Raw genomic sequence first — 14,031 nt, 5'->3', positions numbered from 1 at the left:
ATGTGCTGCGAGACATGGTCGATCAGTTCATTTATGTCTACCTGGACGACATATTGATTTTTTCCTCTTCTCTCCAGGAACATGTGCAGCACGTCAGACGAGTGCTCCAAAGGCTGTTAGAGAATGGGCTTTTTGTCAAGGCGGAGAAATGCGACTTTCATGCACAGTCTGTTCCTTTTCTAGGGTACATCTTGTCGGCTGAGGGAGTTCGTGTGGATCCAGCGAAGGTTCAGGCTGTGGTGGATTGGCCAACTCCAGATTCCCGTAAGGCCCTACAGAGGTTTCTGGGGTTTGCCAATTTTTACCGACGGTTCGTCCGCAATTACAGCCAACTAGCCGCGCCTCTGACAGCCTTAACCTCCCCCAGAACGACGTTCAGGTGGTCTGACGCAGCCGAGGCGGCGTTTACCAAACTGAAAAGCCGCTTCGTTTCGGCTCCCATCCTTGTGACCCCTGATCCTTCACGTCAGTTCGTGGTGGAGGTTGACGCATCAGAGGTGGGGGTGGGTGCGGTTCTCTCACAGCGTTCGACCACAGACGACAAGATGCATCCTTGCGCGTTTTATTCACATCGTCTGTCACCTGCGGAATCAAATTATGATATTGGTAACCGGGAGTTGTTGGCAGTCAAGTTGGCCTTAGAGGAATGGCGTCATTGGTTAGAAGGGTCGGGGGTACCCTTTATTGTATGGACCGATCACAAAAACCTCGAATATATTAAGACTGCTAAAAGATTGAACTCTAGGCAGGCTCGGTGGGCACTTTTTTTCGGACGTTTTGATTTTACTCTCTCGTTCCGCCCGGGTTCCAAAAACATCAAACCCGATTCTTTGTCGCGCATTTTTGACCACGCCGATCGCCCGTCCACTCCCGAGAGTATTTTTCCTGAGACGCTTATCGTTTCAACTCTCATTTGGGAGGTCGAAACGAGGGTTAAAACAGCCTTAGAAGGGGTAACGCCTCCGGACGCTTGCCCACCGAACCGTTTATTTGTGCCAGAGGAATTACGGTCTGAGGTTATTCAGTGGGGTCATTGCTCTAACGTAGCGTGTCATCCAGGAGTCAATCGTACCGTACGCTTGGTCAAACAACGGTTTTGGTGGCCTCTTATGGCTCGTGACGTTCGCAGTTTTGTTTTGGCTTGCTCAGTTTGCGCCACTGGTAAGACATCTAACAGACCTCCAGATGGGCTCCTTCAACCGCTGCCGGTCCCTTCGAGACCCTGGTCCCACATCGCTCTAGATTTTGTTACCGCCCTCCCGCCCTCCCAGGGCAACACGGTAGTTTTGACCGTGGTGGACCGGTTCTCGAAGGCGGCCCATTTTATCCCCTTGCCCAAATTACCCTCAGCCAAGGAGACAGCGGTAGCTGTCGTTGACCACGTCTTTCGGCTACATGGCCTCCCGACGGACGTGGTCTCTGACAGGGGACCCCAATTTGTATCCAAATTTTGGAAAGAGTTTTGTAAATTACTGGGGGCCACTGTTAGTCTCTCTTCGGGGTTCCATCCTCAAAGCAATGGTCAAACTGAGAGAGCCAACCAAGATTTGGAGAGAACGTTGCGATGTATGGTCACTAGAAACCCTTCCTCCTGGAGCCAACAACTCTCAATGGTGGAGTACGCCCACAATTCGTTGCCAGTATCATCTACGGGCCTATCCCCATTTGAAGGTAGTATAGGGTACCAGCCACCAGTTTTTTCCAGTCTGGAATCCGAAGTCGCGGTCCCCTCTGCCCACGCCTTTGTCCAGAGGTGTCATCGCACTTGGACTAGAGCCCGTGAGACTCTGCTCCAAGTGAGAGAGCGCACCAAGGCTAAAGCCGATCGCCACCGGTCTAAGCCTCCCGTATACGTCGTCGGTTCCAAAGTGTGGCTTTCTACCAAGAACATTCCTCTGCGTTCCGTTTCGAATAAACTTGCTCCCAAATTTATTGGCCCGTTTGCTGTCACCAAGATCATTAGTCCGGTGGCAGTCCGCCTTAAACTCCCTCCAGTGTACAGGAGAATTCATCCCGTGTTTCATGTCTCCAAAATTAAACCTGTTTTTTTTGCACGAATTAATCCGCCTGCCCCGGTTCCCCCACCGCCGCGGCTCGTAGATGGGGAACCCACGTATTCGGTTAATCGCATTCTGGACTCGAGACGGAGGGGACGCGGATTTCAGTACTTGGTGGACTGGGAAGGTTACGGTCCGGAGGAGAGAAGTTGGGTGCCTGCCAGAGACATACTGGATCACTCTCTTATTGATGAATTTAATCAACAGGTGCAGGAGGCTGGGAACGTCAGGGGACGTTCTTAGGAGAGGGGGTACTGTCACGGTACATGCATCTGTTGTGTTTTTCTCTGTCTCGTGATTATGTGTTGTGTGTGTGTGTGTTACGTCATGCTCCCCAGCACGCTGCCAATCAGTCCTCCACAGGTGCATCTCATCATCTCCGGCTATATATACTCACCTCGTTCTCATCTCTCCTGTCGATAGTTCATTCTGGATTGGGTTCGTGTCGGGATTGTTGGTCGTGTCTTCGTCTCAGTTGGATTTGTATTTCGTCAGTGTTCACCTGGATTTACTCACCTTCACGGGATCATCACGCCACGTCATCACCGCCATCAAGCCCCTGTGTCACCCAGCCGAGAGATTTCACCACGTTGCAGTTTGTTCATCTTGTTTGTCTTCAATAAACATCCATTTCACTGCATTTGCTTCCTCGTCTCTGTTTGCACCGTCACACCATACCCCTATAAACATGTCTAATACTGCAAAAATGTGTCCTTATTTACTACATTGAATTACAAATTCAATACAAAGAAATAATTATTTTTCATATAAACTGATTAGTATACAAAATTAAACTGTAGATTGTAACAAAATGTCTTACCATGGCATAGTAAAGCGCACACTGAGAACAAACTAAAGAGAAGCTTCTGTTGTACCATCTTCCTTCAGAAAAAAATGGTGTGCTTCAATAAACTTTGCTGCTTTGAAAAGGCTGTGTGTTCATTTTGAGGATGCTGTCATATGTAAATGTAAATGTGTCATCAAAACCTTTTGTAAAAATCATCATTTAGTCTACATTTACAATAAAACTTGAATCAGTGTGATGTGTGATGAGTTGTCCAGGCTGTAGCAAGAAACTTGAGAAGATGGCGAGAAGTCTTGCTGGTGGAAAGTGAAGAGATGACTAGTTAGCAGTGATGGGAATAACGGCGCTATAAATAAACTACCGTTACTAACGGCGATACTTTTTTCAGTTAATTTGGACTTGCCTAATACAAATGCATGATGATGCACTGTAAATGTGTGAGGATTATTTGTAAATTTGTGTTATAAAGGCCAAAGGCTTATTAACCATCTAGTTTTCTCAGTGATTATGCTGGTTCCAGGATAATAAACCGATCGCACCCTTTAGAGACTCTCTCTGAAATTACAGCAATATTTTACAGCAGCAGGTTGTTTTTCTTATAATACAGCATATTGCTGTAAACCACAATGCATTCTGGGGTCATGCAGTGGTTTGATGCAAACATACAGCATATTGCTCTAAATTTCAAATCTAAAGAGACGCAATGTTCTTCAATGGTCGACATTCGGCAGCTGCAAGAAGAACAATTCACAACCATGGTAAGTGACTTATTTCTGTTTTATTTTTCATGTTTCATAACTGTAGTAGTATATTAAGGTGTAAAAAAAAACAAAAAAAAAAACTTTTGTGGTAACCTTAAATCCTCCGTCCGCAAGGTAGACTTGTGAAGGGTTTTGGCAGCACAGTCTTGGGATGATTTCACACATTCCCTGGCCTTATAGCGGCTACAGATGGGGTTCCTACGTTATGAATTACAAGCTTCTTTGACAGCAGTTGTGATTCACTGCGAAATCATGTTGATTTGAACAATTACCGTCCATAAAACGGAAATAATAAAGTTCCATTATTTCTTCTGTAGCAAAGGTTTTTGAGAAATTTTTTTTTTAATCAAATATCCAGTTATATTCATCATTAATATTTTGTCTCCAATTCAGTCAGGTTTTAGACCTGTTTTTTTTTTTTTTTTACAGTGATAGGCTATTCAAAACACAATACGACTGATTTACAAAAATCACACACGGACACTTATTATTTAAAAAACAAAACATTGCATTGTGTTTAGTGTATGCCACAACAGCATCATCATAGAGAATATAACATTTTATACCACGTGACCTGACCTGAGCATTTTCAATATATTTATAATATATAGCATTAATATATTTTCTTAATTAATGCCGCTGAATTTAATTTTCTGACCCCATACCCCTATAAACATGTCTAATACTGCAAAAATGTGTCCTTATTTACTACATTGAATTACAAATTCAATACAAAGAAATAATTATTTTTCATATAAACTGATTAGTATACAAAATTAAACTGTAGATTGTAACAAAATGTCTTACCATGGCATAGTAAAGCGCACACTGAGAACAAACTAAAGAGAAGCTTCTTTTGTACCATCTTCCTTCAGAAAAAAATGGTGTGCTTCAATAAACTTTGCTGCTTTGAAAAGGCTGTGTGTTCATTTTGAGGATGCTGTTATATGTAAATGTAAATGTGTCATCAACACCTTTTGTAAAAATCATCATTTAGTCTACATTTACAATAAAACTTGAATCAGTGTGATGTGTGATGAGTTGTCCAGGCTGTAGCAAGAAACTTTAGAAGATGGCGAGAAGTCTTGCTTGTAGAAAGTGAAGAGATGACTAGTTAGTTTCATGACCAGTTCCATTTTCAGTTTGGCCTTTAAAGCATACTCACATTTTTTTTTTTTTTCTTGTTTTCTGCTTTTGCTGTATTATAGAGGCAGATGGATAAATTATGCCACTATAATTGTGTGGATGTGTTGGTATGGATGTCAGAGTGTGGTTTGCATGTGTGTCCTAAAAAAAATGTGTGTGTTTGTGTGTGTGCACCTGTAATGTTTGAGAGAGAGAGATTATACTGTATTGTGAACCATCGTATGCCGCATACCAGCGGAGCTTTGCTGTAATCTAATGGGAAAAGTTGATAACTGCATCCAAACATAATCTTACTAAAAGCTTGATTTTTTTGAGATATCAACTTCAAACTTGGAACACAACTTGTTTACAATTATGGCTTAGATTGTCTTGCATTTATTGTTGGATGCATGATTGTGTACATTTTTCCTTGTGCGATCCCCATGTATGTGGACGAGTGTGTCAACGTGTAAGGTGTTTTATTAAACTCTGGGAAAATGCACCATCTTTTCATCTCCCGTTCATTATTTGCACAAGAAGATAGCGGATGGCAGAAGAATACTGACAAACTGTTTCTAACTGTTCGAAATCATCAGATATGTCTCTGATTGGCTGCATTGCTCACTGCTGCATAGTTTGCCATCTTCAATTGCTTTTGCTTTCGTTTAAGGGAATTTAGCGCCATCTAGTACGTACTGAGCTTGGCTAACTGTTTCCGTTGCAGGAGGCTGTCAGGGATTCCATGACCAACCATAGGCAACTGACAAGTTGTGTGGGAGGTGTTGAGAGTGTTCACCATCACGTATTGTAAATGACATTAAAACAACTGACATTTACTTAATTCCTATCACATGTCTTAGGCAGTTCCAGACAAAAACATTGAGTGTGTGTGTGTGTGTGTGTGTGTGTGTGTGTGTGTGTGTGTGTAGTGCAAAATGTTTAGCCTGTGTCACACCCCTTCTAATCTCTCTGCATTTGCTTCCAGTTGCATCTCGCATCAAGTTCAGGCTCTGCACCCTACCTCAGCTCACTCTTACACATCTACACCCCCAACAGATCACTTTTTTATTGAACTATTGAAGGATGTTTCACATGTTTGTTTTCTGTTTGTGCTGGTGTTGTCAGATTGGTAAGCAAAAAAAATAAAGAAATATATTGCTTAATACAACTTTGATACATTTTTTTATGAATAACATTGAAAAAACTCATGGAAATGTACTCACAAACTCAAAATGCAAGGGAAACCTGCACATTAAATGATTTAAATTCAGTGAACCTGTTTCATCTAATGTTCATGTTTTCCAGGTCTGTTTGGTTCTGAGACAAATATAATGCATATGATGTCAGTGATGGAGGGAGATTCTGTCATTTTACACACTAGTGTTACTGAATTACAAGAAGAAGAAGACATGCAATGGAAGTTTGGAGCTATTAACTCTCTGATAGCTGAAATCACTAAGGCTGCTGAAATCTTCTCTACATCTGATGACGTTCCTGATGGGAGATTCAGAGACAGACTGAAGCTGGACAATCAAACTGGATCTCTGACCATCACAAACATCACAACTCAACATGCTGGACTCTATCAACTACAGATTACTGGGCAGACAATGTCAACCAAAACATTCAATGTTTCTGTCTATGGTGAATAGAGATAATTGGTCCTGTCATTTATATATTCTTATTTTAACAAATATTTACATATTAAAATGTTCAAGTGTTTTAGATTTTGAGATCACATAAATACTTACTTATTTTCATCACACTAAACACTTACTCAACACACTGAAACAGAATTAAGCTTGATGTTTATATTTAGCCACAATTGTCTTTATTCACTCATGTTTTCCAGCTCGTCTGCCTATTCCTGTCATAAGAAGAAACTGTTCTTCATCATCATCTTCATCACAGCAGAATTGTTCACTGGTGTGTTCAGTGGTGAATGTGGGTCATGTGACTCTCTCCTGGTACAAAGGAAACAGTTTATTGTCCAGCATCAGTGTGTCTGATCTCAGCATCAGTCTCTCTCTACCTCTGGAGGTGGAATATCAGGATAACAACACCTACAGCTGTGTGCTCAACAATCCCATCCGTAACCAGACTCAACATCTGGACATCAGCAAACTCTGTCACACATGTGCAGGTACGACATCACTGATATTATTGTCCATGCACACATTTACTTACATTACTTATATTAATGTTTATCCTCTCCTTCTCATCCTCCAGACTTTGTATCTCATAAAATGCCAATTTCTGCTTCTGCTGTTGGATCTCTATGGATCATCGCTGTAATTTGGATCTTCTTGATCTACAAGAAACAAAGAAAAACAAACCAAGAAGGCAAGTGTTTCCTTCTGCCTTCAAACTGCCTTTTCTTCAAGCAGTGGGCAGCCATATTGCTGTGGCGCCAGGTGAGCAGTTGGGGGATTCGGTGCCTTGCTCAAGGGAGGAGGGTGATGAGAGCGCTGTACATTCACTCCTACCACCTACAATCCCCACCGGATCTGAGACTCAAACCTGCAACCTTTGGGTTACAAGTTCGACTCTCTAACCATTAGGCCACAACTACCCAAATTTATTTATTAGCTTAGGTTATTTCTGTAGATTACACTCTTATCAGAAACTCTTATTCAGCCTATAGAATGACACTGGATCACACTCTTTCCACACTTCACTTGGAAAACAAACAAACAAAGCCGAATTGGAAACTTGTTAATGCTGTTTTTACAAAAAGTCGTTTTTTTTTTACAAATTTAGGGGCAGTCGTGGCCTAACGGTTAGAGAGTCGGACTTGTAACCTAAAGGTTGCGGTTTTGAGTCTCAAGTCCGGCAGGGATTGTAGGTTGGGGAAAGTGAATGACCAGCGCTCTCTTCCGCATCTTAATCAAGGCACTGAACTGCTCCCCGGTCCTGCAGCAATATGGCTGCCCACTGCTCTGGGTGTGTGTTCACAGTGTGTGTGTGTGTGTTCACTACTGTGTGTGCACTTGGATGGGTTAAACGCAGAGTACAAATTCACCGTACTTGGCCACTTGTTACACCCTTTCCTTTCTGTCCTTTCCAAATTGCAGCCTTAATCATATTTAATTAATTACATGCATTAGAACTTTGACAGCACCAATAACATACGTTATGATGAACCAGATTTACTTCAATGTATCTGGTAATTTTATTGAAACAGATGAGACTGTTGATGAAGAAATCACTTATGCTGAACCAACATTCCACAAACAAAATGCACTTAATAAGGTAGGATGATTTATTTATTTGAGAGTGTCACATTTAGATACTCTTGTGTTTTCCTCTGTACCCATTACTTCACGAAGACAACATCATCATAACAGATGTTTATAAAAGCCATAAGTTCATCAATAAATGTAATTTAAAGAAACACTGACACATATCCTGTAATATTTATAATGATCACTGTAACTATCTAAATACTTATTTTAGCAGTTAATTTAGGTTTAAACATCAAAACTATAGAACAAGTCCATTAAAGCAAATTATGTTTTGTTAAACAAATTTGGTAACACTTTACAATACATGTGCACAAATATGCATTAATTCATGCTTAACTAATGCAGACATAATCATGAGTTAACCCTTTAGAACGTACGATCACACCGGTGTGATTTGTCTTGGCTGGTCCCTTATGCGTATGATCACACCGGTGTGATTCGAACGTTCGCCGCATCACGTGATCAGCTGCTGAATTCAAATCTGTTTTGGCGCTTTGGCTGGCTCTGAGCCAGATCGGACGTGCTGAGTGCTTGTCATATTATCACAAATATTAAGTGTTTTCAACCATATAATGCTTATTTTAGGTTTCAGATATTTAAATACACATACGTACTAGCAAAACCATGCATTTATAGTTTGTAAAATACACACTGATGTCTATGGAAGCGGCAATAATGATCCTACAAATATATTCTGACAACATATTTTATTGATATCATATACAGATTATGTATGTAACTCTAAAGTTCACTCTCCTCTTCTCCCAGCTCACCAGAGACTTACTTTAATGTCTTTCGGGAGGAGAGGATGCATTTGCGTGTTGTGAATCCCACAGCTCGGATTCAGCTCAAACAAACATGGCGGCGCCCATCACCCGGTATAGAATAACTAACACGGTCATAATAAAAGTGTTTGGACTTTTAAATAAATTTGCTTGCACATATTTCGAAATCGGAATATCAGATATTTCATAGCGAGCATGCTTGTAAATATTAATGATAAAAAAGGGAAAACGAAATAAAAGCGATCCATGTGTCTTACAGTGCTGTTGTGGCTGCGGTGTGTCAGATGACGCGTCGCCATGGAAACAGTAATGCCAACATTCTAAAATAACGGTCGCCTAAAAAAAACTCACTCTTTGGGGTTAGATAGAATATTTTAAACTCACGTGTGAAAAGGTTAATATATAACTCATGAAGAACTAAACCATTTATTAATAATCACTTCATCATCAACAAATGAACATTCTATATGATTCATAGATTAAGTAATCAATACAATAGGCAGGGTAGAGGCAAAGAGCCAATGATTCCAGAGCTAGAATAAATAAGACAAACAGACTCGAAACGATTAAACTAGAAGCTCGGAAGGGCTCCGTAAAGTAGCTAACACAAGGAGTGTTGAACGCTATACAATACTAGGCCCAGAATCATTGTAATGGCCTCGTATTTATATGGTTCATGATTGTATACAGGTGAAAGTGCAGTCTGCGCAATGGGAGATGGGAAGTGTAGTCCAGGGTGAAGTGTGAAAATCAATATAATGAGTGGGCAACCTCTGGTGGCAAGTGGATGTAAGAACATGGGCAGGGTTTGTTACAGCAATAGCACATGTTAGCATAATAAAAATAATTTTGTTTATCAATATATGTAACATATGGGATGAGCAAGTAAAAAGAGATTGTTTTCATGTCTATTGCTCAATGTCAGAATGAGCGTTAGCATGACTTTTGCTAATAATGGAGCCACAAACAGCCCAAGCACAAAGCTGAAACCACAGAAAAACTCTCAACACAAACCTGTTTAAATCTACAATATGCTTTCCTAAATCTTTCAAAAACACATAATATAATGTTTCATTTGAACATTTACACTTCTTAAATAAGACTGACAACATTACTTACGCAAACTGGAAGTCACATGACACACAATCAAAAAATAAATAAATAAATAAATAAAATACAGTTCTTCTCTGGGGCCTACGGCTCTGCACATTTTGTACGTCTTCCTTATTTAATGCATCTAATTCAGACATCAGGAAATCTATTAACTGAACCGAGGGTGTCGGATAAGAGAACAAACAAAATGGGCTGAGCAGTAGGTCGCAGGACTAGAATTAAGAACCGCTGTTCTTAGTAACCATTTAATTGTGCAAAACCTGGCCAATACTAATATATTATTATTTACACTTCAAAAGCTATATCACCCTGTAGCCTGGTCACCCACTGAAGCCAAGCAGGGTTGAGTCTGTTCAGTACCTGGATGGGAGGCCAGCAGGGGGAGCTAACCTGTGGTCTGTGTTGGTCCAAATGCCCCATTAAAATGACACTATTCATATTTCATGGGATAAATATGACATTATTGGGGTTCTGACACTCTTTAGTGACAAAAAAATCCCTTGACACTTCTTGTAAAGAGTAGGGGTGTAACTCCGGTGTTCAAAAAAATTAACCTCGATGTTTGGGATGCCACATTTAGCAAATTTTAATTATTCTGTCATGTGTGATGTTGTCTTTTTTTCCAGACACTTGAGAAGGATCATGTGACGTACACATCTATCAGCATTAGAAGATTATCTTAAACTGTAAGGTTTCTGGAATCTCCAGAGACACTGACAGATTGAGAGTCTATGGCTGAGTTTTGGGATTGGTGAGAATAACCATTAAAAAAAGGATCATACAGCAGGATCATTATGAAGTGCGATATTCAAAAAATGCACAAAAACAATTGTCAAAATAAAAAGAAAAGCCTCAAAACGAATTTAATTAACATTTATTATGTTAATGTGGTTTGACCTGTGCCACATAACTTTTTCATCAACAGTTTGGTGTTACTTTCAGTTCAGGTAATATGTAGGTGAAGGTGTTAAGGCATGTGGTTGAGAGTTTTTTTTTTGTTTTGTTTTTCATGCTTACGATTAAGACATTCATAACAGTGTGACTTCTTTTAAATGCAGAGGTTTTTAAGAAACAATACATTGCTACCTGTTTGAGAAATCATGCAAAGTTTGGCCCATGAGAACATGAAGACCACAAGTGTATGCAGAAATTTGCATTACCTGATGGGGCACACTTATAGTGATGTAAAACTGCAAAATTGTACAGCGCTTAATTTTTATTTTCAGAACTTGTGCATTTTAAAATCTTCTTCTAAATCTCTGTTCAGTAGTCCACATATTATTCCTGGTGCTTGTAATAAAATCATTAAAAGCATCTGCCAAAGTTGTACAAATAAATATACTCACTTTTGCACCAATAAAGCTTCTTCTTCTTCCCCATTGGGAGTCTATGGCAACCCTATTAACGTAACATAGGAAAATTATGAAAATTGGCACAATTGTAGTGATGGCCATGAATATTAATCTGACTAACTCTGGGGTCTCTGGAACCAACTCTATAGCACCACCACCAGTTCAAATATTCAGCATTGAAATGGTATTAACTCTTGTTCGAGAAAAATTAAACTTATACCTTATAACTCATACCTGATTCCTCTCCTCCTGCTGATTACATTTAATAGCTTACATTATAACTTAACCCATTGAAGTAGCGGCCACTTAAAAAAGAGTAAATTTTTCAGTTTTACATTTTTCGCTACTTCTCCTTCAAAATTGATCCAATTCTTACTAAAATGGGTTCAGAGGATAACTTTGATCAATTGAAATGAAACTCAGCAAACACCAAAGTTTTAAATCTAAAAGTGCTCCATTTATAAAGTTACTGTCTTTCAAAAGAAAGAGTCAATTGCAAATCATGAAAATGAATTGGTTTAAAAACCAATCTCAAGCTGTTTCAAGTTAAAGTCTCAATTAACTACATTCCCCATCTGCGCAACTGGAATTTAAATCTGATTGGTGTTTAGCTGGTTTGCAAAGCATTAATAATCTAAACCGGAAAAGTCTAACAGATAATAATTGCAGATTTGACTCATTTTAAATGAAAACTAAACTGAGATGAAAAAACGCCTCAGCCAGAAATGTACTTTTACTATGATAAAGTAAATATTCAGCAATTCTTCAATAGGATATTTAAACTACATGTGTTACAACTAACCCAGCAAGTTTTTTCCCCTCATGCTCCCCTACACCAAACAGAAAATCATGTCAATGCACTTTCATGAGATCACGTTTTCATAGCAGCTAGCAGGACAGGAAGAAGCTCTTCACCTACAAACTAAACAGATGAAACAAACTTTTTGTCCACCAACCGCAGCTTGCATTTTCACTATGTTTAGCTGCTAGTATCACACCTTTGCAAGGGGAGATGGCAATAGTTTACTTCCCCTCCTCCCATACACATTAACTTAGAATTACATTATTTATTTAAATTACAACTATTTTAAATGAATAAGTCATACTCTGATACTATCAAATGTATATGAATAATGATTAATGTTTCTTCACTATTAAAAACATTCTTGTCTTTAATAGTGTCTTAATACGAGCCAAAAGAACATTTATATGTATGTATATAAAAGGCATATCACCCTGTAGCCTTAGACTGGTCACCCACTGAAGCCAAACAATTGCCTCAAAACTAATTATTTATTATCTTAATGTGGTTTGACCTGTGCCACATAACCTTTCCATCAACAGTTTGGTGTTAATTTCAGTTCATGTATGTAGGTGAAGGTGTTAAAGGCACGTGGTTGAGAGTATTTTGTTTCCATGCCTACGATTATGACGCTCATAGCAGAGTGACTTCTTCTAAATGCAGAGGTTTTAAGAAACAATACATTACCTGTTTGGTAAATCATGCAAAGAACTGACTCAACTCAATGAATCATTCACAACTGATTTAACTGTCCTGTCCAAATACTCACACCTGCAGTCTTTGCACTTAACCAATTCACTACATATATGATTTATCTGAGTTTGGTCCAAGTGCACATGAAGACCACAAGTGTATGCAGAACTTTTCATTACCTGATGGGACACACTTAGAGTGTTGTAAAACTGCAAACATTTACAGAGCTTAATTTTTTATTTTCAGTACTTGTGCATTTTCTGTCTGTTCAGTAGTACGTATAACAGATGACACATTTTTTTTTTTTTTTTATAATTAAGTCATAAAAAGCGCCTGCAAAAGTTGTACAAAATAAATATACTCACTTTTGCACCAATAAAGAGTCTTCTTCTTCTTCCCCAATGGGAGTCTATGGCAACCCTATGAACGGAACATAGGAAAATGATAAAAATTGGCACAATTGTAGTGATGGCCATGAATAGTGATCTGACTAACTCTGGGGTCTTTAGAACCAACTCTATAGCACCACCACCAGTTCAAAAATTCAACACTGAAATGGTAATAACTCTTGTTCTAGAAAAAGAAAACTTAGCATACCTGATTCCTCTCTTCCTGCTGATTACATTTAATAGCTTACATTATGACTTAACCCACTGCAGTAATGACCATTTGAAAAAAAAGTACATTATTCATTTTTTCACTACTCCTCCCTCAAAATGTATCTAATTCTTCCTAAAATTGGTTCAGAGAATAACTCTGATCAGTTGAAATGAAACTCAGCATGCTTTATCAACACCAAAGTTTTAAATCTGAAAGTGCTCCGTGTATAAAGTTACTGCCTTCCAAAAGAAAGAGTCGATTGCGAATCATGAAAACGAGTTGTTTTTAAAACAAATCTCAAGCTGTTTCAAGTTAAAGTTCCAACTTACAACATTCTGCGCAACTGGAATTTAAATCTGATTAGTGCCTTGCTGGTTTGCTAAGCATTAATAATCTAAACTGGAAAAGTCGAACAGATTGGAGATTAAACTAATTGCAAATTTGTCTCATTTTAAATGAATACTAAAAACTTTGAAAAAAATATACATCAGCCAGAAATGTACTTTTACTATGATACAGTAAATATTCAGCAATTCTTCAATAGGATATTTAAACCACATGTGTTACAATTAACCCAGCAAGTTTTTTCCCCTCCCCTACACCAAACAGAAAATCACGTCAATGCACTTTCATGAGATCACGTTTTCATAGCAGCTAGCAGCACAGGAAGAAGCTCTTCACCTACAAACTAAA

At 39.0% G+C, this 14,031-nt stretch overlaps 1 protein-coding gene across 1 annotated transcript in view; it reads left to right on the top strand.

Annotated features, from left to right (window-relative positions):
* Positions 1–14,031, top strand: part of LOC141338002 (uncharacterized) — a 38,453-nt gene that overhangs the window by 16,343 nt on the left and 8,079 nt on the right. Inside the window, exons 10-14 of the mRNA XM_073843575.1 lie at positions 5,831–5,877; positions 6,054–6,392; positions 6,601–6,891; positions 6,978–7,091; positions 7,933–8,000. Coding sequence (XP_073699676.1) covers positions 5,831–5,877; positions 6,054–6,392; positions 6,601–6,891; positions 6,978–7,091; positions 7,933–8,000 — 859 coding nt within the window. The remainder of the gene's footprint in view (positions 1–5,830; positions 5,878–6,053; positions 6,393–6,600; positions 6,892–6,977; positions 7,092–7,932; positions 8,001–14,031) is intronic.

This window comes from Garra rufa, chromosome 7 (genome assembly GCF_049309525.1).
Source record: "Garra rufa chromosome 7, GarRuf1.0, whole genome shotgun sequence".
Lineage (NCBI taxonomy): Eukaryota > Metazoa > Chordata > Actinopteri > Cypriniformes > Cyprinidae > Garra > Garra rufa.
The sequence above is the reverse complement of the archived record's forward strand: the minus strand, read 5'-3'. Positions and strand labels throughout refer to the sequence as shown.